Source organism: Rhinopithecus roxellana, chromosome 13 (assembly GCF_007565055.1).
Source record: "Rhinopithecus roxellana isolate Shanxi Qingling chromosome 13, ASM756505v1, whole genome shotgun sequence".
In the NCBI taxonomy this organism is placed as follows: Eukaryota; Metazoa; Chordata; class Mammalia; order Primates; family Cercopithecidae; genus Rhinopithecus; species Rhinopithecus roxellana.
This window is the reverse complement of record NC_044561.1, coordinates 101,281,816-101,309,644: the sequence shown is the minus strand read 5'-3', so window position 1 is coordinate 101,309,644 and position 27,829 is coordinate 101,281,816. Positions and strand designations below refer to the sequence as shown.

The following is a 27,829-nucleotide window of genomic DNA, read 5'->3' as shown; positions in this document are numbered from 1 at the left end:
TCCGACCCTCTCTTTCACAGATGATTTGATAAATCTTAGACATGCACATTTGTCATCATTTCACCTGTAAATATTTCCAAGTGTGTCCCTAAAAGACAATGGAACTCAGGTCTCTTGATTTCTAGTCCAGTGATCTTTTCAGGCTGCCTCTTCGTTGTGTCACTTAGATAAGAACCTTGCCTTAAATTGAATAAATGAACGAGTAAACTAACAAACAAACAAATAGCTGAATGAATGAAAGAAAAGAAATACTCTATCTTTATTCTTTCCAAGAAGTTAGTTGCTGAAGTTCTAAAATGACTTTTTGGCAGGGTGCGGTGGCTCACGCCTATAATCCCAGCACTTTGGGAGCCGACATGGGCGGATCACTTGAGATCAGCCTGACCAACATCGTGAAACCCCATCTCTACCAAAAATACAAAAACTAGCCGGGCATGGTGGCACGCATAATACCAGTTACTTCAGGAGGCTGAGCCAGGAGAATTGCTTGAACCTGGAAGGCGAAGCTTGCAGTGAGCCAAGATCATGCCACTGCACTCCAGCCTGGGTGGGTGAGAGAGAGAGACTCCGTATCAGAAAATAATAAAAAATAAATAAATAAAGTGATCTTTTTGTAAGACCACATACCAAAAAAGAGTTTCAAACCATGGACTCCCAGGCAGACAGATAACAGTGATAGCCTGTTAATTCTTTCCTGCCAGAAGTCCCCTGCAAGCTGGATTTTGTGCCCTGCCTTGCCACAGACAAGCTGTGCTGTCTGTTTCCCATGTCAGGCTGCCACACAGGAATGACAATGGATCAAGGACAATCAAACATGGCCTGTTTGGGAAAGCACCTCTAAACTCGTAAACCACTCCATACCCCTAGGGGTTAAGTGTTACAATGATCATCCCCGAGTCACCTAGAAAGAAAAAGAAAAGTTCAATCATGGTCCTTGGCTTCCTTCCTCGTCTCCCCACCTTGTCCTCTGAATTCTGCATGTCAGTCTCTCTAGGAAAGGCATTAGTGCTGACTCATTGTGGGGGCTGGTTTCTGCCCAGATCAATAGCAATGATGACAATGGTGTGCTTGCTGGGAATTGGAGTGGCACTTACACGGGTGGTCGTGACCCAAGGAACTGGAACGGCAGCGTGGAGATCCTCAAGGACTGGAAAAAATCTGGCTTCAGCCCAGTCCGATATGGCCAGTGCTGGGTCTTTGCTGGGACCCTCAACACAGGTACCTTGGGTGTGGTGTGCCTTGGCTGGGTCAGTGGGTGGCAGTGGGCTATGCCAAGGTACCCTCTCCACCACCTGAGTCCTCACGCCCACCCTGACTTGCAGCGCTGCGGTCTTTGGGGATTCCTTCCCGGGTGATCACCAACTTCAGCTCCGCTCATGATACAGACCGAAATCTCAGTGTGGATGTGTACTACGACCCCATGGGAAACCCCCTGGACAGGGGTAGTGATAGTGTATGGTAAGTATCTCACCTTTTGCCTGAACCTCGAGCACCACATTTGAGTGGCTTCTCGATCTCACCATCCTCCTGGGACCCAGGTCCACACAGGAGTTGCAAGGCAAGTAACATGTCATCACAGCACGTAGAATGGAAATGCTGGCAACGCTGATTACACACTTAGCAGCACCCAAGACACCTCTTCTCGGTGCTCTGTGGTCTGCTAGCCTGGTCTGTCTTGCTGCCCTCAGATGAAGGGTCTGATCCCAGTGAAAGACAGGGCTCCTAAATTCACTCTGAATTTATGGGATCCATTGGACCTTATACTACTTTAGAAGATAAAAATCCATATGACTTGTAAACTTTCTTTTTTTTTTTTTTTTTTTTTTTGAGATGGAGTCTTGCTCTGTCATCCAGGCTGGACTACAGTGGCGTGATCTCGGCTCACTGCAACCTCCGCCTCCCGGGTTCACGCCATTCTCCTGCCTCAGTCTCCCAAGTAGCAGGGACTACAGGTGCCCACCACCATGCCTGGCTAATTTTTTTGTATTTTGAGTACAGACAGGGTTAAACTTTCTTAAAGAGAATAAGAAAAGCAACACATCTTCTCTTAGCATATATATAGAGAGAGAGCTATTATACACCTTGGTTGACATCAAAAGTTCAGAGTTTATTCTGGATTCTGAATGAAAACAATTAGTTTTTTTTTTTGAGATGGAGTTTCATTCTTGTTGCCCAGGTTGGAGTACAATGGCACAATCTCGGCTCACTGCAACCTCATGTTCTCAGGTTCAAGTGATTCTCCTGCCTCAGCCTCCCAAGTAGCTGAGATTACAGGCATGCACCACCATGCCCGGCTAATTTTTGTATTTTAGTAGAGACGGGGTTTCACCATGTTTGTCAGGTTGGTGTTGAACTCCTGACCTCAGGCCATACACCCGCCTCAGCTTCCCAAAGTGCTCAAAGTGCTGGGATTACAGGCATGAGCCACTGCACCCGGCCAAAATGTTGTATATATATTTGGGCATTTATATTCTTAACCATAAATAGCCATGTGCACACTATCAATACACACACACACACGTAATTTAATGATAGATGCCACAGGAAGTAGATTATATGAAATGTGTAGACATGTATCTGTAACTGCATAGAGCACTAGATAAAAATAGAAATTGTTACAACTGTTTAAGGTTACATCATATACTAAGTTATTACTGGATGGCAATTGGCAATGATGTTTATATCTGTATATACACATAGATATCTATGTGTCTATATAAAGTACCCATCTATCTATTCTTTTAATCAATTTCAAAGGCTACACACACACATAGTTGCTCACATGCATGTATATGGCTAGATAATCATATGACAGATGTCATCTTATTTTCAGATGTTCAATTTTAAGATAGTCTGTGTAAAATATTTGTATTACTTATCATTACCAGAATAAATATATCTAACTTATCTGAAATGTGCTTAATATAACTAAGGGTATAAAATGAAAGGAAAATAGCTAATAATGGAAAACACTGTTAAAACAAATAAATAACAACTCCATGCCAACAACCGAATTGAGTCATAAAAGCATCCCTTCCCTTCTGAAGGAGAGTGAGGATTATGTAACTCACCCCAGGGTCAATGGATTCCGGGGTTTTACTGGGGGAGAGAAAGCTTATTTAAGGAGTTTCTTTCTTGATCTGCACATATACAACTTTCTCTCTAGTGATATTGCTTACTTGTGGCCACACTTTGTTTTCCAACTTCTCATGAATGAGTGTCTTTTCTTTTCCCTGGGCTTTTCTTTGTTCTTGTGTCCAAAATCCCATCACAACCAGCTCTGATTGTTGGGGCTATGCCATTCCTAACTTTAGTTTCTTCTACAAAAGGAGATGGTTGGTCAGACAAGTTGGGGGTCCCCTCAGCATATTATTTCTGTGATTATCCTGTACACTAGGAACTGCAGTGACATGGAAAGCTTAAGTCTCAGTTCCTCCAGTGAAAGCATTTATGGTGCTGTTAGAAGACAAGGAGTGGGGAAGCCACTAGTAGAGGCTAATTAGCAACACAGCATGGTGTGTGATGCCCAGGCAAGTGATTAAGACAAGGATACTGGGAACTTGGAGGAAATCCTCAAGGAAGGCATCCTGGAAGCGGGAAAGTGAGGCTTTTAAGCTAAATTTAGAATTAGAACCCAGGTCTCCTGGTTAGTGATTCACACTGCCCCCCACATCAGCTTAACATCACCTTTGGGACAAGTAGGAGCTGATGGAGACATTCCAGGATGGCTCCCTGGTGACTTCTGTGGCCTCATGGGAGGGGGCCAGGTGCAGAAGCTCTGACTGTTCCTGAGGATCTTGTCACTCCTCCCTTCCTCTCCCCTTTTCCGAACCTTCTCAGAAAGCCAAGGGAGCTGATAGTTACTCCCTACACCATTCCCTACAGCTGATGGTTGGGGGAACCAGCCCTGGAGGGCATGAGGACAGGGAGTCCCAAGCACTAGCTCCAGCCCTACTACCAAATTGCTATGAGGCTTGTGCAAGGCAATTTATCCTTCTGGTCCCAAGTTTCTTCATATGTGAAACATAAGGGTCAGCCTAGGACTAGATGATTTCTTAAGTCCTTTGCCAGCTTAAACTTTTAAATTCTCTGGAGCTTCAGCCCATTCCACTTTCTATAAGAGAGCTAGCCCTGCCAACCAAGGGAGCCCTACTGTTCCTTCCCCCGTTAAATCCCATGCAGGGGAGAGCCAAACCAAGAGCCAGTTTCTGCCTGGAGTGAAATTACTAAGCTGTTATTATAAGGGCAACTGGAGTTTGGACAGAAAACCTCTGATATGAATCTTTGTACGTTACCAAAAAGTGTTGAAAGCTTTGGAACCATGCCCAGATTTGCCTAAAGTAATAGAATGTGAGAATCAAGGGAGGTTAAGCATAGAAGTGCTTAGTAATAGTAACAGCAGCAACTAATAATTTGTTGAGCAATTGTTGTGTGCCAGGTACTGTTCTAAGTGCTTACATTTCGTCTTCACAAATGACGTAGGCATTGTTATTTTCATCCCCAATTTATTTTTTATGGATGAGAAAACAAAGGCCCTGAGAGAAGTAAGCTGTCTAAGATTAAACACTTGGAGACATGTAGACACTCTTAAGCGCATAACATTATGTAAGTTCCTTGCCGTTGCTACACCTCAATTTCCCACTTGTAAAACAAAGGGCCAGATCAGGGGACCTCAGTGACATTTTCTAGGCCTTTCTTTTAATCAGATTCACAGCAGCCAGTGGGGTAAATTTTTTTCTAAGCCACTTTGCTCATGCCAGTGGTTTGGCTTAAGAGGTGCATAGCTCCGGAGTAGTCACTGTCTTCCGAGTCAGGACACTTTTTGGGGGAGCTTAGTTTGGGATGCTTCTTTGAGATGTCCTCCTTGGGGGCCACTGCACAGGAGGTCTCTGAAGCCTATTCAGCCACTGAGCAGCAGCCGAATGATTTAGAACAGTCTAGTCAAATTATCTTGACTTTTCTGGCTTGTTTTCTTCATTCATTTGACTTGATCCCCCAATTTCTAGAGTCATAGATCTGACTCTACCTGTAGACTTCGCAGAACTCTGAGGTAGAAGGCACCTAGAGATTGCCCAGCCCTGCCAAGGAGGTGGAGTCAGGCAGTGCCTCCAGCTGTCAGCACCTACACCTCAGCCAAGCCCCTGGCTCCTCATGCCATCTCTCCACAGTCTCTGTCTCTGAATACCTGCTTCCACTAGTCCTGAACTGGCTCCTAGGCCCTTAGTGAGGAAGGGACAGAGAGTGCTTTCAGCCCAGAAACAATTCAATTCAGCAAACGTGATTCTGTGCACACCTGCACTGGACTCTGGGCATCAAGAGGAACAAGATGTGCTGGAGGAGGGTTTTCGTTTATTTGTTTTGTTTTATAACTGGGCCTTAGAGACTGAATGGAGGAGTTTACAGCTGCATTAAAAGCTTGGCAATTATGGAGTTGCAGTGAAATCAATGAATTACTTGCAAGATTCAGAGACAGCACAGAGGTATGGTTGGCACTCTCTCGGTGTGTCAGGAAAGGCTTTTTTGGCAGAGGTAGTATCTGAACAAAATTTGGGAGGACAAATAGGAGTTTACCTACAGAAGGGTGGGATTTGGGGCCACTTTCTAGGCAAGGTCTCCTAACTCTGTGAATTCAGAGGTAAGCATAGCACAGTTGGTGTCTGTAGAGCAGTGGTTTATAAACGTCAAAGATTGCATCAGAATTAATATGGGTGGGGAAAGATGAGAGCAGCAGAAATCTGCACTTTTTAATAAATGCCTTGGGTAGTTCTGATGCCCACAGCCTGTCCTCTCCTGAGCGCCTGCTCCTGAACCCTCAGGAAAGGAGTGGAGCCCGAGGTTGAGGGGTGGGAGAGAGTGTGGCACACAACCGGAAACTCACACCGGAATTTCCACATGGCGCCACTGGGCATCAGAAAGACGCACATCCCAAATATTTCTGTGTAACTGAAGTGGCTGACTTTTGCATGAGGGAGGAACCAGGATGTAGTTGTTATCTGCTCTGCCTTAAATTCCTGCCTTGCAAGCAAGTATTAAAATACAGCTACTTATCACTTTTTCTTTTTTTTAACCAACCTGCGCTTCCCCTCAGTTGCTCTGCCAGGAGCAAACTGAGTGTGAAACTTGGTGTTCTCACTTACTTTCTCATCCCTCCCTTGCCCCTTTCACCCACCTAGGACCATCTTCCCACACTTCTTCCCTTGCCTTCTCCTTGGTGAGTTCTAACCGACCATGAAGGCCTGTCCAAAAAGACTTCCTGGGTCCTGGAGATCATTTTTATGATGCCCTTTTAAAAATAATTATAGAAAAATTCAAAATACATAAAGAAATAAAAATCATTTATGACCTTATTCACATATCTTCAACACTTGGTAGTTTTCCGTTCATCTTTTCTCTATGAGTTATTATTATTTATAGAACTGGGATGATACATTTTACAAGGCATGAGTAGAAGACAGAGCATATAATAGATACATCCCATTTTTTCGCACACCTCGAAACCAACCACTTCACCTGTAGTTTTAGTCATGTTTTTTTCACTAAACATTATATCATGAGCATTCCCCCACATCATTAAAAAATCTTCAAAAATAAGATCATTTCAAATACATCAGAAATGCAGCATATTCTGTTATATGGAATGGAACTGATGTAAAATCAAGTTACATAAAATGGAACCTACTGTTAACCTGTTTCCCTTTTTTAACCCCATCTGCCTGGATTCAAATCCCACTCTGCTTAATTACTCACTGTAAGACCTCTCAAGTCACTTAACTTCTCTGAACCTCAGTTTCCAGAGTTGTTGAATGGGGAATAATAATTATTTCTGTCTTTTAGGGTGTTGTAAGTTAATATATGCAATAACGCAGTTAGAACACAACTTTCTGTGTTAACACTGTGTTAGCTATGATCATACAACTTATGTATATTTTCTAATTATAGAAGTAATGAGTAATTCACATGATAGAAAATAAAAACATTACAGAAATAAGTAACATAAAACTTAGTTTGTATGCACTATATATATGATACATACACCAAACTGTTCATGGTGGATATCTAAGAAAATAGAATTATTGGAGACTAATTTTCTCCAATGTTTTATGTATAATTTTTTAACAAATGGATTTATCATACATCTACATATATACACATAGGTGTTTTTTCTTTTTCCTTTTTTATTTCCGTAGGTTTTTGGGGAACAGGTGGTATTTGGTTACATAAGTTCTTTAGTGGCGATTTGTGAGATTTTGGTGCACCCATCTCCCGAGCAGTATACACTGAACCCAATTTGTAGTCTTTTATCTCTCATCCCCTTCGCATCTTTTCTCTCTGAGTCCCCAAAGTCCATTGCGTCATTCTCATGCCTTTGCGTCCTCGTAGCTTAGCTCAACTTATGAGTGAAAACATATGATGTTTGGTCACACTGATTTTCTTATTTCATGATATCTCTTAGACATCTCTCCATGTAAGTACTAGATTGATTTTGCTTGTTCTTTTTGACAGCCATTTGATATCCCATTCCATGGCTCTGCCACCATTTGTCTGCCAATTCCCTTGTTGATGAACTTTTGCTCCAACCCTTTTGCTATTACAAACAATGCCTTGGTGGACACCTTTAGATATACATCTATGTGCACTTACGTGAGTTTTTCCATGGGAGAAATTCCTAGATGTGGACCTGCTGGCTCAGTGAGTATGTAGATTTTTAAAGGTTTTTATACTCGTTGCCAAATTGCTTTCCACAGAGGTCATAGTAATTTAAACTCCCACCAGTGGGGTATGACAGTGCTTGTTTTCCCACCCGGAATGAGCACCACAATGAGTTCACCCTATGCTTTAATCTCTGTCAGTCTAATAGCTGTCATCTATGTATCTCTGTCGTATTATCTCTTTGTCATTTTAATTTTCTTTTGATAGTACTGAGGTTAAAACTATTCTCATACGTTCGGTGGTTATTCATATTTCTTATAAAAATTGCCTGCTCATTGCTATTTATGGGCATGTTTTTCTTTTTCTATTTCTTATTTTTTCATCACTTAGTTCAAGGGAAGTATGCTTTCTCTTATCAATTTGTAAGTACATTACAACATTGATACAGTAAATCCCTTGCATGTATGTTGGATATATTTTCTCTGCTTTATTGATTTTTTTCAATCATTTGTCTCACTGCCTTCAAACTGGATAATTTCTAGTCATCTATCTTCAAATGTATTGACTCTTTCCTCTGTCATCTCTATCCTGCTAATAAGTTTATTTATCATTTAATTTCAGATATTGGTCTTTTTTCCAGTTAAAAATTTTCCATTTGGTTCTTTTTTCATATTTTCTGTTTCTCTGCCCAAAGTTTATCTCTTTTCATTCATTATGAGCATATTTTCCTTTATTTCATTGAGCCTAGCTCTCATAGCTGCTTTAGTCTTCATCCAACAATTCCAACATCTGGATTATTTTATGGTTGGTCTCTGTGGATTGTTTTTGCCCTTGAGGACAAACCACATTTTCCTGGTTCTTTGCTTGTTGAGTAATTTTGGCTCATACGCCAGATGTTGCATGTGTCTGAATTCTGTTATCTTGTTTTAGCTGCTTATCTTGGGTGACTCAACGTGCAAATTGTTTCCCCTGCGGTAGACAGTGGCTCTGCTCTCAGTTCAGTACTTTTTATCTCCAGCTGAACGCTCGTGGTCTGCCTCATCCGTGCATGACTGAGGGTCACCCAGAGGTTTGGGCAGCTTCCTTGACTCTTTCCAGAATACCCCCCCCCCGCCCCCACTCTCCAGCAACCCAGGTTGGTCCAGGCTCTGTTCCTGGTTCCTCAGGTCAGAAAGCTGTGGGCTGCCTGTCGAGTTCTTGCTCCATGTACTTTACCCCAACTGTGGCCTTTCCTTAGAGCAAACTCATACAAAGTGCAGCTTCTCCACGTTCTGATTCCTCTCCAAAATCATTGTGCTTTGATCATGCTCAGGTGTCTTTTCTAGTTTTTCGTTTTTCCCCCCACAGTTTCTCATTATATGCAAAAAGATTCATCTGTTTTGAGCTTATCCTCCATACCAAAAACAGAACTACAGGTTTTTTGTTTGTTTACATGTAATTTCAATATTTTTACATACTCAAATATATGAGTCTCTTCCTTTATGGCCTCTGAAATGGGTGGTCTGCTTAGAACTATCTTTTCCATCTTATGAGTATAGAAATTTTTTTTTTTTGGTCGGGTGTGGTGGTTCACTCCTGTAATCCCAGCACTTTGGAAGGCCAAGGCAGGCAGATCATGAGGTCAGGAGCTGGAGACCATCCTGGCTAACAAGGTGAAATCCTGTCTCCACTAAAATTACAAAAAATTAGCCAGGCGCGGTGGCGGGCGCCTGTAGTCCCAGCTACTCAGGAGGCTGAGGCAGGAGAATGGTGTGAACCCAGGAGGTGGAGCTTGCAGTGAGCCGAGACTGTGCCACCGCACTCCAGCCTGGGCGACAGAGCGAGACTCCGTCTCAACAAAAATAAAAAGAAAGAAAGAAATTTTTTTTCCAGGTTGACTAGAACTTGGATTTATGTCGAACTTATGTTTTCTTCATGTTGAACTGAAAAGTGCTAAGACCAGTGCGAGTGTAGTTTCCACGGGAGTGGAGAGGAGAGAAGAGGGCAGAATTGGGGGACAGAATGAGTAAGACCTTGGCTACCTGGTTGTGCCTGGCGAGGGGTGAGTGGTGACTGAGGCTTACAAATTGAGACACAAGATGAAGAACATTTGAGGACTGGCAGATGTCATTCTTCAGTTCAGATCCCAGCCAAGAGACGGTGTGGCTCTTAGGTAGGCCAGTCACTCCTGCAGCAACCCCATTCATTTTCGGCCCACACCGAGCACAGAAGCATAACCCGCCAGGCACAGGGAGAAAGCTGTGTGGGTTTGTCCCTGAGTGGCTGGCTCCAATCTGGATTCATTCTGCTCCTTAGAAAGGTGCATGCTGGTCAAGGCTTTGACTTTTGAGTTAGGCATACATGGGTCCACATTTTGACCCTACCATTGTTAGCTGCTTAACTTCTCTGAGCCCAAGTTTCCCTTTTTATACAACGGGCATAAAAATGGTACCCATTTCACAGTGCTGTGAGGATTTCTACGAGACGATGCTCACCAGGGCTTAGCATAACAGCTGTCACAGGACAAACTCACTCAATGCATGTTGTTGTGCTGCACTGTCGGGGCGAAGATGTGCTGTCTTGCCACTCATCTGCTGTGTGGTCTTGGGCAAGCGCTGCAGTCTCTGGTTCTATCTGCAGGAATTTCCATGTCTGGAATGAAGGCTGGTTTGTGAGGTCTGACCTGGGTCCCTCGTACGGTGGATGGCAGGTGTTGGATGCTACCCCGCAGGAAAGAAGCCAAGGTAACTCCTCTGGGCGTGGTTCTAAGTCGTGAGCCTCACAGTTATTTATAGCCGTGGACAGCAGCATAGGGAAGTAACTCCAAAGCCCTCTCCCTCTGGAGTGCATGATGGGATTAAAACAAAAAATAGTTTAAAAATAGATCTCCCCTGCTAATTTTGTGTGACTTGGGCTGCTGTTTAAATGAGTGCCTGCCCTGCACCCACAATGGCCACTGTTGCTGCACAGAGCCTTGGCACAGGCCAGGTGAGCAGGGAGAGCAGTCTTCCTCTGCCAGTAATGATTTTCCTGCACCAACTGCAGCAGCCTCTTCTTCCCAGCACAGAAAATTTGTGGTTCCCTGTTGCCCTTGGGGTTTACTCCACGTTCTCCACTGGTCACCACCCACAGCAGCTCCCTCTGGCACACGAAGCTTCCCCTTAGGCAGGCCGCCTCTGCCATCCCCATCCCGGGCCTCTGCTTCCTCCTCTGGCCTCCCTCTGTCTCCTGCCCCATCAGGGGTTGGGTCCCAGGTTCTCCAGGAGCCTTTCTTCTTCCCTTCTCTGACCTGTAGAGCATGTCTTGTCTGTTACCCTCATTTTCAATTGTTTTTTGAAACATTAAAAAGTGATATATGGGACTGGGCATGGTGGCTCACACCTGTAATCTCAGCATTTTGGGAGGCTGAGGAGGGTAGATCACTTGAGATCAGGAGTTCGGGACCAGCCTGACCAACATGATGAAACCCCGTCTCTACTAAAAGTATAAAATTAGCCAGGCATGATGGCACATGCCTGTAATCCCAGCTACTTGGGAGGCTGAGGAGGGGGAATCGCTGGAACTCAGGAAACAGAGGTTGCCGTGAGCCGAGATCACACCATGGCACTCTGGCCTGGGAGACAGAGCAAGACTCCGTCTCAAAAAAAAATTTTTTTTTAAGTGATTTATGAAGTAATACGTGCATGCAGTTGAAAAAAAATTCAAACTATTCTAAAAGGACTAACAATGAAAATTAAGTCTTACCCCACCCCCCAACCCCTAGCTCCTCTACCAGAATCAGTGCATGCTACTAGATTTGGGGGCTTGGAGGTAACTGAGACGTTTGCTAGGCCACTATTTTCTGAAAGTTTCATTGTGACCCATTAGTGGTTATAAAATCTAGTTAGTGGGTTGTGGCCATCATTTTAGGAAAGAAAAATGAAATCGAATGGAATGAAAAGTGGCGAAAAGAACATAAACTATCAAGGCTCACTAGATATAGTTAGACTAAAGACCATTGTCCTGTGAAACTTTTGTTTCTGTATCACATGCGTGCCAAGATGTCAAATGTATTTCTTTCTAGGGGTTGTGGTGAAAAAAGATGAAAGTCACTGACATCTATCTACCTATCTATCTATCTACCTACCTATCTATCTATCTATCTAAGCTTCCTATGCTGAGTGCTAAGAAGAGGGAAGAAATGGTCAGGCTTGGGAACTCAGAGGAACAAGAGGTCCCTGCAGGTCGCCTGTTCAGGGAAGTCTTCTAATAGGAAAGTGATGAGCTTCTAGGTCAGAACGATTTGCAGAGGTAGAAAAGAGGCAGCCACCCTGAGCACGAGACAGCAAGACTTTCCTCTTTAGGAAACAGACCAAGGATAGTGGGTCAGCATGGATTAGGCACCCGGAATGCAGAATTGTGTCGTCTTATGTAGAGGTTGAGTCTGACCAGCAAGAGAATAATAGCCCAGGAGGGTCTCTGCGGAATGCCAAATGAGTGGGACACACACTCAGGGATAAAGGAATTTGGGCGGGGCAGAGGCAGGGCTTTGCAGCAGTCCTGGAAGGCCCTGGGGAATCGGGCACTGGGCAGGCTGTGGCCTTGGCATATATCCAGCCTCTGCATCTTGGCCTCCAGGGGTGTTCCAGTGTGGCCCCGCTTCGGTCATTGGCATTCGAGAGGGTGATGTGAACCTGAGCTTCGACATGCCCTTTATCTTCGCGGAGGTGAATGCCGACCGCATCACCTGGCTGTATGATAACACCACCGGCAAACAGACAAAGAATTCCGTGGACACTCGCACCATTGGCAGGTACATCAGCACCAAGGCAGTGGGAAGTAACGCTCGCATGGACGTCACGGACAAGTACAAGTATCCAGAAGGTAGGAGGGACGCTGGTGGGGCAGTGCTGCGAGGGGTTCTATTGTGGGAGGATGGCTCTGAGGGTGGAGAAGAGAAAAGGCCTCACCCTCCCCCGCACTGGCAGCCAGTTCTGCCTGAATGATAGGATTGTTCCCTAGCACCTAACCCCCACCTCCCAGCACTGTTTCCAGAGGGAACAAAACCATCATGGGCAGCTGCTGTGCCAGTGGAAGTTTGCTGCAGGGCACGGGTGACTGTCAACCCAGCCCAGCCCATCCCCAGCTGTGTCCCTGTCTCAACTGCACAGCTAGGGTGACAGCACCATGACTGAGCATCATAAGGAGAGACAAGGCCCCCGTGAAAGGCCCCCAAGGGCTTTGGGAGAGATTTCTCCATCAGTCTGCTCCCCTAGCCTCTGAGAAACTCAGGGAGAAAACCATCTGAACAAAGAAACGGACAAAGACACCTAGAGACATTGTGCACATTTGGAGGTCTCCGAAGAGGCCAGATGAGGTGTGACTACATGGTATGAATGCCCGGGCTCCTGAAATCTCAGGCATGCATACATTGCTGGTCCCCCTAAAGTCACCTTGGAAGGCCAGTTGCTGTGAGGCTGCCTCGACTCGATTATATTTGCTTCCCAGAGTTGCTTTTGAAACCAGCAGCGCATCTCTTGGAGGATTCTCAATGATGATAAAAGTTCTGCATTTGAAGACTGAAGTTCATTTTTAGAAACAGCCAAAAGTAATTTAGTGCTTGCTTTTGCAGGCCACAGTCACTCCTTAATGGGGTCAACATTTCACTCTTTCTAAAATGCTTTGAAATGGTTCATTCCATTGATCCTCACAGTTTGTTCTGAGGGGTCAAGAAAAGCATTCTCATAAATGTGCACACAGTACCCTCTAAAGTAAGCCCTGAATCTCTAAGTGACTGTTGGCTATTGGTGTTGGCCGAGTTTACAAAAAAGGAAAGATGAGCGCAGGCGATGGGGTCTGACTTCAAGTCCAAGCAGGTGCTGGTATTTGTGAACATTTGGATGCACAATTTTAGGGTTATGAGATTGGTGGCCTCAATTTGGCCCCAGTCTTCCTCTGCAGGTCATTCCCAAGATTGAGCTCAGATAGACCTTCGCTCAGTCAATAAACATATTCTGAGCCCCTACTGAGTGCTTGCTTCATGCTGGGCCTTGGGGATGCAACAGAGGACGCTGCAGATGGGCTGGGGGTGTGGAGATGTAGGACAAGTATTTTCAACAATGTTATGATGTAGAAACAAGCGTAGGGGGCCAGGGAGTAAAAACTCGGGGGTGGAAGGTGAACTCCAGCCCTACCAGCCATAATTGTGTGGCCTCGAGCAAGTTTCCTCTGATCTCTGAGCCCTGGCTTCCTCACCTGAAGAATGAGAAGAGTAATGCCTGTCTTTAGCAGGATTTAAATGAGCTAAGGTATACAAAGTGCCAAGTGCAGTGCCTGGCATATAGTCAAGACTTGATAAATAGCAGTGGTGCTATTTATCAATTTGAACCTCTATAGCCTCACTGGAACAATGACTTCCCAAGGTGACTATTTTGCAGGTGCTGCTTACATGACTGTATGATCCTGTGGGGTTCCTTACCTTACCCCCACACTTTGATCTCTGGCTGTCTCAGCCAAACCTCCTAAACAATGGAGAACGGGCAGGTCCATTGTGGGGGCAGGGGAGGGGGTCCCTGCAGGACACCTAGCAATGCCTCAGCCCTTATATGACTGGACAGATCACCCTGCCTGATGTTGCCCAGATCTTCTTACCCAATGATTCTAGCTTCTCTCTGAGGGCCCCAGGGAGGAAAAGCCCATAAAATAGGTTGCTACGTATTGATGCAACAGCAACAGCAAAGGGAGAAAACAACAGGAGGAAGCTTAGCCTTGAGTAAGCCCAGCAGGTGACCTATATAGGCATCCAGGCTCCGAGCCTCATTGTGCAAACACACCTGCTACAAGGTCCCAGGCACAGAAGGCTCAGATCTGTGCACTGCCTTCAGCTCTGGGTTGGACTTACAACTGGACTAGAGGATGGGAAGGCATCAAAAGGAACCCAGCCCACCAGGAACTATCAGCTTAGGTAATCTGGCCCCCTGCCTCCTTTTTAGCAGGGTGTGTGGGAGGAAACTTAGACCAGGGGTCCAGACACCAGGGAACTGGCCCCCTCTCTGCCTCTGCAGATGACTGGCCCAGTCCATCTCAGAGTGGTCTGGACAAGTTGTGTCTCTTCTTAGGGACTTAACTTGATGGGCATGGATGAGTTGGCCTCTGAAGTCTCTGCAAATCACATGTAATTTATGGGAAGGGGCTTGCTGTATCATAAAATGCTTACAATAAGTCATCTGGCTGGGGGAGTGGCTCATGCCTGTAATCCCAGCACTTTGAGAGGCCAAGGTGAGCGAATCACCTGAGATCAGGAGTTTGAGACCAGCCTGGCCAACATGGTGAAACCCTGTCTCTACCAAAAATGCAAAAATTAGCTGGGCTTGGTGGCGAGTGCCTGTAATCCCAGCTACTTGGGAGGCTGAGGCAGGAGAATCTCTTGAGCCCAGGAGGTGGAGGTTGCAGTGAGTTGAGATCATGCCACTGCACTACAGCTTGGGTGACAGAGTGAGACCTTGCCACAAAAAAAAAAAAAAAAAAAAAAAGAAGAAGAAGAAAGAAAAGAAAAGAGAAAAAAAAGACAAGGAAGTCATCCGGTGCCTTAAGTATTTCACAGGTTGTTGGGGAAGGTGGGAGACCGTAAGTATGGTCTGCAGATGTCAACATGGTCACTCTTTCTTGTGTACCTCTGTCTGTGTTCCTGGAAGGTCAACACCTTCTCCTAGATCTATCTTCAGGTCAAGCTTTTTGTGAACTGCTCAGTCAGCCCTGGCTCAGAGGCTTGCAGTCAGTTACTCAGCTCTGTGTGCCCTGAGAGCCATTTTCAGGTACATCCCTGTCATTCTCTGTGGGCTCCTTATGCCATCACACTCAGCAGCACCCATAGCCTGAGTCAGAGTCAGAAAACCCATATTTTTATCCAGCCTTTGCAGTTTTGAAAACCGAAATCTCTTGACAATTTCAACTAGTCATAACTCGGAACCATACCAACCATGGAAAGTCCTTGTCAACCAGCACAGATCAAAATGTCACTCCTTGACTCTCAAAGCACCTTTAGAAACAAGGCAGAAGAACATGGTTTACCAAAAAAAATTTTTTTAATGAGGTCAGTTTAAATAATCACCTCGTTTTTTGGCTTATGAATGTATTCTAATCTTTTTCAGCTCAGTTTTTATGATTTATTTTGAAATTATCTGTTTTTTAAGTCTCACAAAAGACATTTTATCAGAAAAAAATGAAATCTAACCCAATTCACACAAGCAAATGATCAAGCCACATAGTAATTGTGTGCAGGTGCTGATACAGCTTTTCTACAGATTTTGGGAAATTTAGAGCTGATTGGAAAAGCACCAGAGACCAACTGGTCTGTGAGTCTCCGGTTAAGACAGGTGAGCTGGAGACCTGCAAAAGTCGAATGCCTGCTAGGACAGCAATGGAGCCAGCAGCACCAGTCCTAGGCCACCTGTCCAGGCAGGATACTGTCCTTTGCCCAGGTTGCCACCATATCCCTAGCGTGTTTCTGTCTTTTCCCACCACACAGGCTCTGACCAGGAAAGACAAGTGTTCCAAAAGGCTTTGGGGAAACTTAAACCCAGTGCGTCATTTGGCGCAACGTCTTCAATGGGTTTGGAAGCAGAGGAACGGGAGTCCAGCATCAGCGGGAAGTTCAAGGTCACTGGCATGCTGGCAGTGGGCAAAGAAGTCAACCTGGTCCTACTGCTCAAAAACCTGAGCAGCGATACGAAGACAGTGACAGTGAACATGACAGCCTGGACCATTGTCTACAACGGCACACTTGTACATGAGGTGTGGAAGGACTCTGCCACAATGTCCCTGGACCCTGAGGAAGGTAATGCATCCTGCAGTTGGAGGGGATCCACTGAATCCGAGGTAGCCAATGGCCTTCTGGGGCTGCAGGGTGTCTGCTGGGCTCCAAGTTAGTTAGCTAAGAATGGAGTAGTGAGCAGCCCCTGTGGTTAAGCCATGTCTTGATGCTTTGGAAGTTGCTGTCTCTATGAACAGAGTGATACCAACCAAATGTCAGGGTGATGCCAACCAAAATCCTCTTACGCCCCAAGGGAGGAAGGAGGGAGGCTTTGGCAGTTCATAGCTATGGACAATATCCCTTACAATTATACACCACCTCACACAGTTTGGCCTTCTAAAAAAGGGCAGATTTTCAGTATCCATCTTATAGAGGCAGAAAGTGAGGCTGGGAGAGATCTGTGACTTGCTTCAGAGATAAAGTCTCATAGATAGTAGCGGTAGTGCCGGGTCTTGGTCCTGTGTTTCCTGATACTGAGTCCAGAGCCACTCTCTGTTTTCTATGTTGTTTTGCTGTTACCCACCTCACCCCCACCCCCACCCCCACAACAAATCACTTTCCTAGTTTGACTTCGGGAGGGTGGCAATGACCACAGGGCCCTAAACCTTGGCCCAGGGCTCTCCCACGGCTGCCACGGGGTGAGTGGACCTTCTGGAATCCTGACAACAGTGACAGGTTTTCTTAGAAGTCTGATCATTGGCCGGGCGCGGTGGCTCACGCCTGTAATCCCAGCCACTTTGGGAGGCCGAGGCAGGCAGATCACAAGGTCAGGAGATCGAGACCATGGTGAAATCCTGTCTCTACTAAAAATACAAAAAATTAGCCGGGCGCAGGGGCGGGCGCCTGTAGTCCCAGCTACTCAGGAGGCTGAGGCAGGAGAATGGCGTGAACCCGGGAGGCGGAGCTTGCAGTGAGCCAAGATCACGCCACTGCACTCCAGCCTGGGCGACAGAGCGAGACTCTGTCTCAAAAAAAAAAAAAAAAAAAAAAAAAAAAAAAGAAGTCTGATCATTTGGGAGGAAGTGACTCCTTGCCCTTGGGTAGCAGGGATGGGAAGGGAACAAGGTGGAGCAGATAAAGGTTGTGCCGTGGAAGGATTAGAATGCAGGTGTGCCCACATTGGTAAAATCCTTCAAGCTGTTATGAAAAGTTTGGACTTACAAACCAGATTAGCAGGGTGGGGTAGTTATTTGCTTCACATAAGGAGCTAATAGAAACTGATTAATTATACTGCCCATCTTGAAAGAATTCTGTCTCCAGAGAAACTGAGAGGTGTCACACCTGTCAGAAGGCAGCATCCCCTAGCAATCAATCTTCTGGCAGAATTTTAGCAGAAATCTTTTCAATATCAAAAGGAACTGCCTGGCTGTTATTGACCTTAGACACTCAAAGAAAGGGCTTTTTTTATTTGTTTGTTTTTGTTGGTTTGTTTTTGTTTGTTTGTTTTGTTTTTATACAGGGTCTTGCTCTGTCTCCCAGGCTGAAGTGATCATAGCTCACTGCAGCCTCAAACTCTGTGTTCAAGCAATCCTTCTGCCTCAACCTCCCAAGTAGCTGTAGTCCCAAGTAGCTAGGACTATAGGCATGCCATTATGCCCAGCTAACTTTTAAAGCTTTTTGTAGAGATAGGATCTCACTATGTTGCCCAGGCTGGTCTCAAACTCCTGGCCTCAAGCAATTTTCCCACCTTGGCTTTCCAAAGTGCTGGGATTACAGACATGAGCCACAATGCCTGGCCAAAAGAGCTAATTTTGGAAGTCAAAAAAAAAAAAAAAAAATTCACAGGATGGAAATGGTTTAAAAAAATCCTTTTGCAGAATGGAATGGAAAAAAGAGAGAAGGCAGGTATAGTGGTCTTAGAGTCTGGTCATCTGCCAAGTAGTTGCTGAATGACGCTGGTTAAGTCTCCCTCCTTTTCTGAACCTCGATGGTCACTGATGGTAAGGGTTGGACCAGCTGATGCAAGGGCCTGTCCTCTCCACATTTGGGGCAGGGATGGCAAATTCCTCCAGTGCTAAAAGCAGAGGCAACTTCCTCCTTACAGTCTTACCTACAAGAGTGTGTAACACTGTGGGTGCTGGGGCACCCCCAGGCCACCCAGCATGAAAGCCTGAGGGAAGGGAGCACCTAAGCCCATCAGGGTAGGAAGAGGGCCCCGCAGCCCACAGGGTCAGAAGAGAGGACTTAAAGCATGGGGAAGGAGACAGATGCATGGAGAGAAGCCAGGCGAGACATTTCCATCTGGGGGAACCATGTGAGTCAAAATATGCGGGCAAAAAGGTGCCTGTTTTGTCTGCAGGACAAGAAGTGTGGAAGGTTCTTTTAAGGGACAGGTGATTCAGGGCCAGGTTGAGGGGTCTGAACTTCATCTAAGGCAATGAGGAGCCACGGAGAAATTTTGAAGTGATATGTGACATGGAAGAATAGTGATTTAGAAAAAAACAAAACAGCAAACAGCTTTCTAAAGCTTTGTCTGTCTAGTGTGTGGATGATTTAGAAGCAGGAGACAGCACGAGGAATGAAAGGGATGCTGTGACAGTAGAACCCCAGGTTATTAGATGACAGGGAGGATCCTAAGTGTTTGTTTAGCCAATACTCTGGCTTTCCTTCCTACCTATTATTGTGTTACTGTCATGATTGCTACTGTTGTTGGCAATCAGGTGGCATTTGTATTCTTCCACTGCCCCTCAGAAGGACATCTGTGGCTGGGCGCAGTGCACATGTCTGCAATACCAACACTTTGGGAGGCCAAGGCGGGAGGATCAGTTGAGCCCAGGAGTTTGAGACCAGCCTGGACAACATAGGGAGACACCATCTCTACAAATAATTAAAAAATAAAAAAAGGACACTTGCCCTCCAACATTTGGGTGGGGAGGAAGCAGCAGTATCTTTAGCCCCTATGAGCTCATCCTCCCGGGAATCTGCCCAGCCAGACGGAGTCCTGGGGCCTCCTTGGCCCCTGCTCTGGAGCCCACTCTGACCAGGGGGAGGCTTCCCACAGGACCTGGCCCAAGGAGGGCTCAGTCAAGCCCGGGGCTGCAGATCCTCCTGCCAGCTCACCCTGCCTTGGCTTGGCGTCAGTTCTGACGAAGGTTCAGAAGCCATCCCCACTGCTCCTCATTCGGATCCCCGACTTCTCCTTCCAGAGGCAGAGCATCCTGTAAAGATCTCGTACGCTCAGTATGAAAAGTACCTGAAGTCCGACAACATGATCCGGATCACAGCCGTGTGCAAGGTCCCAGATGAACCTGGGGTGGTGGTGGAGCGGGACATCATCCTGGACAACCCCACCTTGACCCTGGAGGTAATGGGGTGGGAAGGGGTTCTGCCCCCAGCCAGCCCAGCTCCCAGGAGCCCCACCGTCCCTGTGAGCCACAGTTCTCCCAGACTGCAAAGGAGAGTTTTTTCTTGCTGGGAGGAGCAGAGAACTGGGCCCGGCTTGGGTCCAGCCTCTGCCAAATAGCCAAGAGCTCCCACTCAGGCCTGTGTTCCTGCTCCCTGTCTGGTGGGATAAACACGTGCATTTGCCTGGCTGCTTCTCGGATTCTAGTTCAGAACCACTGGGGGCATCAGCTGAGGAGGGGTCTGGAGGGACTCTTTTCAGTTCATTCCCCTCTCACTCAGCTACTGAGCATCTGCTGTGTTCTGGGCCATGCCAGGCTTGGGAATCACAGAGAGGCACGGGTGTGGGTCCCGCACACAGCCAGCTGATGTGTCAGGGCCACAGCCCAGCCCCCTGTCAGAAACAGGCCTGAGCTACAGCATCTCTCCACCGTCTAGACCCTGGAGTTACAGAATCATGGACTCTTACGAGTCTAGTCACATGCCCCACTCTCACTTCACACGAGTAAACCAAGGCCCAGAGAGAAGGGAACAGCTGGCTACTGCCAGAGTCAAGGCTAGGCCTCAGGCCCCGGGACTCCCAGCCCATGCCCCTCCAAGGTGTCCTGATACATCACCAGCCAGCAACAGCATCTTCAAAGTGGCTGAGAACAAAGACCCCTCTTTCTTTCTCTGCTCATAGGGCTTCCTTTGGTTTGCAGCGTTCACCCTCAAGCTCCTTCCCAGGAGCCCAGGAAGGTGGGGCTTGCAGGTCTGTGGGAGGCCCCTCGTGCCACTCTGTCTCTTCCTCAGCACCAGCAGGAGCACCTGTGCTGACTCCAAGCCTGTCCCTCACCCTGGAGCCCCTGTGCCTGATCCTCCTAGCCCCAGGTGGAGAGTGCTGGAGCCAGGCAGTATAGGTCTGAAGGGTAAAAGGCTGGACAAGGACAGGCAGACAAACGGACAGAGAACACGAGGGTTTCCCTTGGGGTCCAACCAAGAGCCTCATGTGCCAGGCCCTGCCCTCTCTCATCTGCTGTGCCCACCATCTGCCCCACCCCCGTCTAGCTAGAAATTGCCGTTCTCTGTACAATCACAGTGCCACAGGTTTCCCAAGCCCCAGAAACCAGGAGAAGCCAGATAATCATGGCTGCCCTGGCCCATCCCTCCTTAAACTGTAAGCTGGCTGAAGGGGTTCCTGACCTCAGAGAGGGCAGGGGGATCTAGGGTGCTGGCTCTGATGCGGGGCCTGGTTCTCCCACACAGTTGGCCTGCAATTGCACCCTTTTACTGTCCTGGTTACTTTGGACTGTGCTTCAGGTTGGGGGAGTTGGTCCCCTACATTAGGGGCTAGAGAGCCAGTGACTAGGCAGCCGGTCTGGGGGCTGAGAGGGGCAGTCGTTCAGGCCTTGGGCCATGTAACCAAATGGATCTGGCATTGTATTTAAACCCCTCCATTGATCAGTGGTGACACTGAGCAAGTCCCTTAATCTGAGTCTCAGTTGCTCCAACTGTCATTGGGACAATCAATTACTTCCTTTGCAGAGTGTCATTTCCTCAGGGAAGACTTTCCTGAGCTCTGAAATTAGGCTTGGTCTCAGTTATACACCCTCAGAACCTTCTGTCCTTTACCTTCAAGGCATTTGTCCCAGCTGGAATATTATCTGTCTTTGTGCAATTATTTGGTTGTGAACCCCTACCCAACCACAAACTCCACAAGGGCAGGCGTTACCTCTGTTCTGAGTTCATCACTGTCTCCCTTGGCAAAATGTCTTAGTGGATAGCCACTATTTGTAAAAGAGAAATAGCCCCTTCCTCAGGGCAGGACTGGAACAGAGCCCCTTGGCTCTGGACTTGCATTCTTCCCTGCACAGGCGAGAGGTTTCATTGCCAGTCCAGGCTTGTGCCCTGCGTGTGACAGCCTCTCCTGCTTCACAAGACATTTCTAAGAAACACTCCCTATCTCTCTAGACATGGTGGACAGCAGAGTGCCCATTCCAGCTCCTGAGTCCAGAAAATGATACTGGGTGGCTGCCAGTTCAGTTATGAAAACATTCTGTACTAAAGTGATCAGTGTTTAAAAGAAGTTAGTTTTTGGCCAGGCACGGTGGCTCACTCCTGTAATCCCAGCACTTTGGGAGGTCAAGGCGGGTGGATCATCTGAGATCAGGAGTTGGAGACCAGCCTGGCCAACATGGCAAAACCCCGTCTCTACTAAAAATATAAAAAATTAGCCAGGCATGGTGGCAGGCACCGGTAATCCCAGCTACTTGGGAGGCTGAGGCAGGAGAATTGCTTGAACCTGAGAGGCAGAGGTTGCAATGAGCTGAGATTGCACCATTGCACTCCAGCCTGGGGGACAGAGAGAGACTCAGACAAAAAAAAAAAAATAGTGTTTTTCCCCAGTATATTCCCCATTATATTCCCTTATCCGATGTCCTCAAACCTTCTTCCAGCGTCATCTTTTATTCAACACTTTTGCTATACATCTTCCAGATCTCCATGGCAAGTCTACTTATCTTTAAAGATACTACAATATCTTTAGAAAGGAAATCAGAATATATATGGGCTAGAAATGTGCCATCACTAACTCTTTTTAAAAGTTTAATCTTTTTAAATGACTCCTGATCTTCCTTCTTCGAGACACATTCTTTCCTCCACCTAAGCCTTCAGAAAATCAAGACATTCTTGTCTCTATTGAATGATCAGTGCATAGCTCACTCAGAGCAGAGCACGGATTTTTAAACTGGAGAAGGTGATTTGTATGAAAAGATAATAATTTGGGTGAAACCCCATTATCTAACCTGGTACTGGCTGGCAATTAGCATTGAGGGCCTTAGACCACGAAACCAGGCCAAAAACAATCTGAACATTGTTTCCAAAGGGTGATGTCTTCCCAATTGACTCATCATCTGTGACTATCAAACTGAGGTTTTTGGTGGCTTTTATCCTCTCCTCTGGGTACATTTACAGATTTGGGTCAATAGGAGAGAGTGGTAAGCAGCATTAAAAAAAGAAAAAAATGCACGGAAATCTCAAATTAAATATCAACATGAAAAATGTGGCAACATCTGTATAGCTTTGTTATAACCCAATAGCATAAAATTATGCTGCACTCTTCAAATTATGTCATACATTTAAATGAGTTTCATGGAAGAGATAATAATATAGACCATGGTGTCTAAAATGCTTCAATTATTCACAAATTACTGGGAGGTATCGCAGACCTATCAGAAAGAGCAAAGGCTTTAGATCCAGCTGGGCTCTGCTGTTTCCTAGTGTGTGAATTTTTCAGGTTATTGAATCAGCCTGAACCTCAGCTCTGTCACTGTAAAATGGTTGCTCTGAGGATTAGTGACAAGAAAAACAAAACCCAGCAACAACAAAAAAAACCCCAGCAACCTCCAGTCATTCTCAAAAGATAAAGAAATCCCATAGCCATACAATTTCAATTTATATTTCCAAAATGCTTTCTTCCCCATCCTTGATCTCATTTGGCCCCTTCTGGGAGGGGAGAAATGATTGTCCTTCTTTACCAGATGAGGAAGTTGAGGCCCAAAGAGATGACTTGTCTGCTCAGAATGAATTATGGCTGTTTCTTGGCAGAAACACAACAGCTTTCATCTTTTGGTCTGAATAAATAGTCCAAATTGCTTTTCTGACCCCAAACCCAGCCTTCACCTGTTCTGATCCCTGAGCAAGGACAGTGTGGTACTACAACTCTGCTCAGACTATAAATAGTGCACAGGGAACCTCTGGGCTCTAGAAGTTTAGAAGGACATTGGTAGACTGGAGCGTCAGCAGAGGACAGTAGCCTGGGTTGAGTTGGGGGAACCCAACCAATGGAAAAGAGTTTAAGGAGCCACAGTGTGAGCCAGGGTATGAGCAGCTGCAGGGCCTGGGGCTGCCCTTTTCAACATCTGTGGGGCCTCCCAGGGAGGGAGTTTCAAGCTTTAAGGGAAGAAACAGGACCCATAAGCAGGAAAGCCAAGGAAAGTAATATAAATCCAGCCTGTGGCTGGGCACAGTGACTCACATCTGTAATCCCAGTGCTTTGGGAGGCCAAGGCAGGAAGATCTTGAGGCCAGGAGTTTGAGGCCAGCCTAGGCAACATAGCAAGACCCTGTCCCTGAAAAAAATAAATTCAGCATGAAAAATGTCCTGACCCTCACAGAGCCCACAGTGGAGTTGGGCTGTCCTGGGAAGCAGGGGCTGAACTGGAGTCAGGACAGGGAAGCCACAGTGCTATTGGCTGCTGCAGAGGGCCCCTTCCTCCTCAAAGCTGAGGTTCTCATCCACAGCATGGGATAATGTCCTAGGACCACCCTGTGTACTGGGGGGCAGGGGGCATCAGATAGAATATGCCTGGCACCTAGGAGGGCTAAATGGTCTCCCCTTCCTTCATCCTCAGTGACATCACCCCCTTCACTCAGTCACCCTGCCCAGCCCTCACCAAGGTGCAGGCAGGGGCTGAGCAGCTGGAGTCCTGACTCAGCAGTCCCTCTCCTCTGTAGGTGCTGGATGAGGCTCGTGTGCAGAAGCCTGTGAACGTGCAGATGCTCTTCTCCAATCCACTGGATGAGCCAGTGAGGGACTGTGTGCTGATGGTGGAGGGAAGCGGCCTGCTGTTGGGTAACCTGAAGATTGAGTGAGTCCTGGGCCTGAGTGGTCGGTGTGGGAGGGTGGGAGGGGGCGGGGGGGACCCTCCAGATCCTCTGGGTGGGACAGACAGACTCCCTCTGACCTTGGGTTCTTTACTCTTTTGGGGGCCTTGGAACTCTAGAATCTGTGTTTGCATTTGGTTTGGGGGTTCACCAAACTTGAACTCCTGAGAAGTCCAGGTCACCAGAGCTAAGAGCTGGTCTTCAGGGCTTAGAATATTTGGGAGATCATGGGACCCCTCTCCCTCTTCCTGTGCTGAAGTGTCCCGGGGCTGGTGGGGCCCCGTAACCCAGAGGACAGCTAGAGGGAGCTAAAGAAGCAGCGGCCTTGCCCAGCCTCCATCAGAACAGGACAGAAGGTTGCAGAAGGCCCGTCCAACCCAAGGTCTGTGTGTCTCATATCAACACTGATCCATGCACTCCCCATCAGTGTGCCGACCCTACGTCCCAAGGAGCGGTCCCGGGTCCGTTTTGAGATCCTGCCCACCCGGAGTGGCACCAAGCAACTGCTCGCCGACTTCTCCTGCAACAAGTTCCATGCAATCAAGGCCATGCTGTCTGTCGACGTAGTCGAATGAAGGGCGCTGGTGGCCTCCTGTACAAACTTGGATAACACGGAGCAGGGAGAGCTCACCATGGAATGAACTCCCTGCCCATGCTGTCCAGCCTGGGAAACCCTCTCGTCTCCCAAGGCTGCCAGACATGGACCTCCAGGCTCCAGCACATCCCCTTCCCCTCTCCCCTAGGTTGGGGCTGGGTCCACCCTGTCCCATGACTTGATTACTTTTGCACATTCCCTGGCCACTTCTCCCCAGGACTGCCTGCTCTGTGGGCCCCACAGCCCTGCTCATCCCTCAAGCCCTTCAATGCTGCAGGATGGACTGGCCCCTGACCCAGGGACTCTCCAAACGGGATACAGGAGAAAAGCTGGTCTAGACTGTTTGCTGATCCCCAATCTGCACGGGGCATTCCTGCTCCTCTCTCAGGCCACCACAGAGGGCAGGGGATGGTTAGCCAGCTGCCCCAGCACCCACACCCTAACTCAAAATAAATGTTAAATAAGTGCGATCACACAGCAGCGACTCTACCTGACTGCTGTTGCACCTAAGGTGGTGAAGGAGAGAGGAGGCTGTGGCCATGACCTTCTGGAGCAGAGAATAAACTTGAGGAAGCCACGTTCTCTGTGTTTCAATGTCCAAAGGGAGTGGACTTGATCTGCAAGGCTGTAGGTGCAAAAACAGGGAAACATTTCAAGCCAGTTTAGGAAAACTTTCTAACATGATGTCCAAAAATAGATGAGGCTGCCTTGGGAGGTAGCTCCTGGTCACAGAAGGCTTCAAACATTCTCTGTGTGGCTCGGCAAACTTTTCAGGTCTCTCTACATGCATCAGAGTGAGAGGGGACTTCACAGTGTTTGCAGGAACCCTCTGGCAGAGCTGGTGCTGGGGGTGGCCCAGACTCTGCTCACACGGGGCTCCACACTCCCCTTGCAGCCAGGAGCAAACGCGTCCTTCTGCCAGCCACAGCGCTGTTAACTCAACCTGAACCTTCTCTGCCTTTATACACACTCTGATGGTTCCTCAGCCTTTGTCCCTTAAAATAACCTCAAGTAGATCCCATTAGCTTTTCTGTCACTTGTGCTGACTAACACCATTTTGACAACTCTGCCTCATTTTCTGAACTCAGGAGACCAGCAGAATCTAAATAGAAACCTCAACCTCACATCCAGCTCAAAGCTTCTCCCCTGGGGGCAGCGCAGGCCTTACTCACGCCTGCAGAGGAGGCACTATCCATCTCTCACCTTCCTTCCCTTCCTTCCTCGACCTGGGAAGTTGCTTGATCCCTCAGAGTTGGAACAGAGAGAGAAGAAGAAAAGTGGCAGTCGTCTGTTTCACTGGTGCTGATGTAATGCCGCCAGTGATGGTCTCTGTGTCGCCAGTGTTTAAATGCAGGCTTTCTGTACTGCTTGTCGCCTGAGCCAGGAGTTCAAGGCTGCAGTGAACTATGGTTGAGTCATTGTACTTCAGCTTGAATGACACGGCGAGACCCCATCTCTTTAAAAAAAAAAAAAAAAGCAGTCAGTAAATTAGGGATTTGGGGTTGAATCACTCACCATCCAGCTGCCATGAACCCATCCTCATCCCATATTATCCCAAGCAATATGGATTGGGTACATCTGGGTGGACACCCTCAAACATTTTGACTTCCAAACTCCTCTGGACCTTCAGAGCCCATAGACAGGCCTGGCCTCCTTCCTATTAAGATCCAGTAACTTCTCTCCCCACCTCCTGCCCCATATGGGAAGACATTGAAGAAACCTCTCCCCTGCAGCAGGAGCCCTACTCAGGATTTATTTCTGCCTCTTCTCTTGGCTTCCAGACTGATAAGTCCTGTTAAGTTGCAGCATAACTCACTGGGGATGTGCCATATCTGATAAAGAAATAAAGGGACTGTATTCTAAAGGATCCAAAAAACCAGCCATCACGTGACAGCAGGATCATGGGAGAACTCTGGCAGTGGATTTGAGGGTGCTTGATCAAGGAAGCTGTAACATTAGCCTAAACAATGAAAAATGTATTGACTTGGGGCCATTCTTTTGTGATACGAGATTTAACACCCAGGTGAGGATACCAAGAGCTGGTGCAAACTGGCTTAGTGGCTCCAAACATCTGGAAGAAGTGATGACTTATGCTAAGTACAGTTGAAGGGGCTGATTTGCTACGGTGCATGATAGAGGAAAAAATCAAAAGGCTCAGGGAAATGGGCACGCTGGGGTTGACATATTATGAGGGGCCAGGAGACATCTTCCAAAGGATTATTTCCCTCAGAGGGTCCAGAGGACCCACCCACCATTCACCAAGGCCATCAGAAATGAGTAGTGACAGGGGAATCAACATCACTAAGAAATTCAGTGGTGGCATCCTCTACATTTAAAGCAAAAATAATAGCAACATTGTAGAAGTAAAATGTATGAAAAGAATAACACAATAGCCAGGAAGGAAAAAAATACACTGATGTAAATTTCTTATATAATACATTAAGTAATAAAATATTAATTGAAGACAGACTGTGACAAGTTAAAAATCTATATTATAAACCTAAAGAAACCAGTAAAAGAAAAGAAGGCCAGCACGGTGGCTCACACCTGTAATCCCAGCACTTTGGGAGGCCAAGATGGGTAGATCACTTGAGGCCAAGAGTTCAAGACCAGCCTGCCCAATATGGTGAGACCCCATTTCTACTAAAAAAAAAAAAATCAGTCAGGCATGGTGGCACGTGCCTGTAGTCCCAGCTACTCAGGAGGCTGAGGCAGGGGAATCACTTGAACTTGAGAGGCAGAAGTTGCAGTGAGCCGAGATGGTGCCACTTCAGCCTGGTTGACAGAGGAGACCCTGTTTCAAAAAAGAAAGAGAAAGAAAAGAAAAGA

At 47.0% G+C, this 27,829-nt stretch overlaps 1 protein-coding gene across 1 annotated transcript in view; it reads left to right on the top strand.

Moving 5' to 3' along the window:
- The window catches only part of TGM3 (transglutaminase 3), a 46,765-nt gene extending 20,289 nt beyond the window's left edge, over window positions 1-26,476 (top strand). Inside the window, exons 6-13 of the mRNA XM_010379017.2 lie at window positions 1,041-1,218; window positions 1,323-1,458; window positions 10,270-10,373; window positions 12,247-12,492; window positions 16,136-16,444; window positions 19,567-19,724; window positions 24,256-24,389; window positions 24,833-26,476. Of these exons, the coding sequence (XP_010377319.1) occupies window positions 1,041-1,218; window positions 1,323-1,458; window positions 10,270-10,373; window positions 12,247-12,492; window positions 16,136-16,444; window positions 19,567-19,724; window positions 24,256-24,389; window positions 24,833-24,980 (1,413 nt within the window). The 3' untranslated portion in view covers window positions 24,981-26,476. The remainder of the gene's footprint in view (window positions 1-1,040; window positions 1,219-1,322; window positions 1,459-10,269; window positions 10,374-12,246; window positions 12,493-16,135; window positions 16,445-19,566; window positions 19,725-24,255; window positions 24,390-24,832) is intronic.
- The last annotated feature ends 1,353 nt before the right edge of the window (window positions 26,477-27,829 follow it).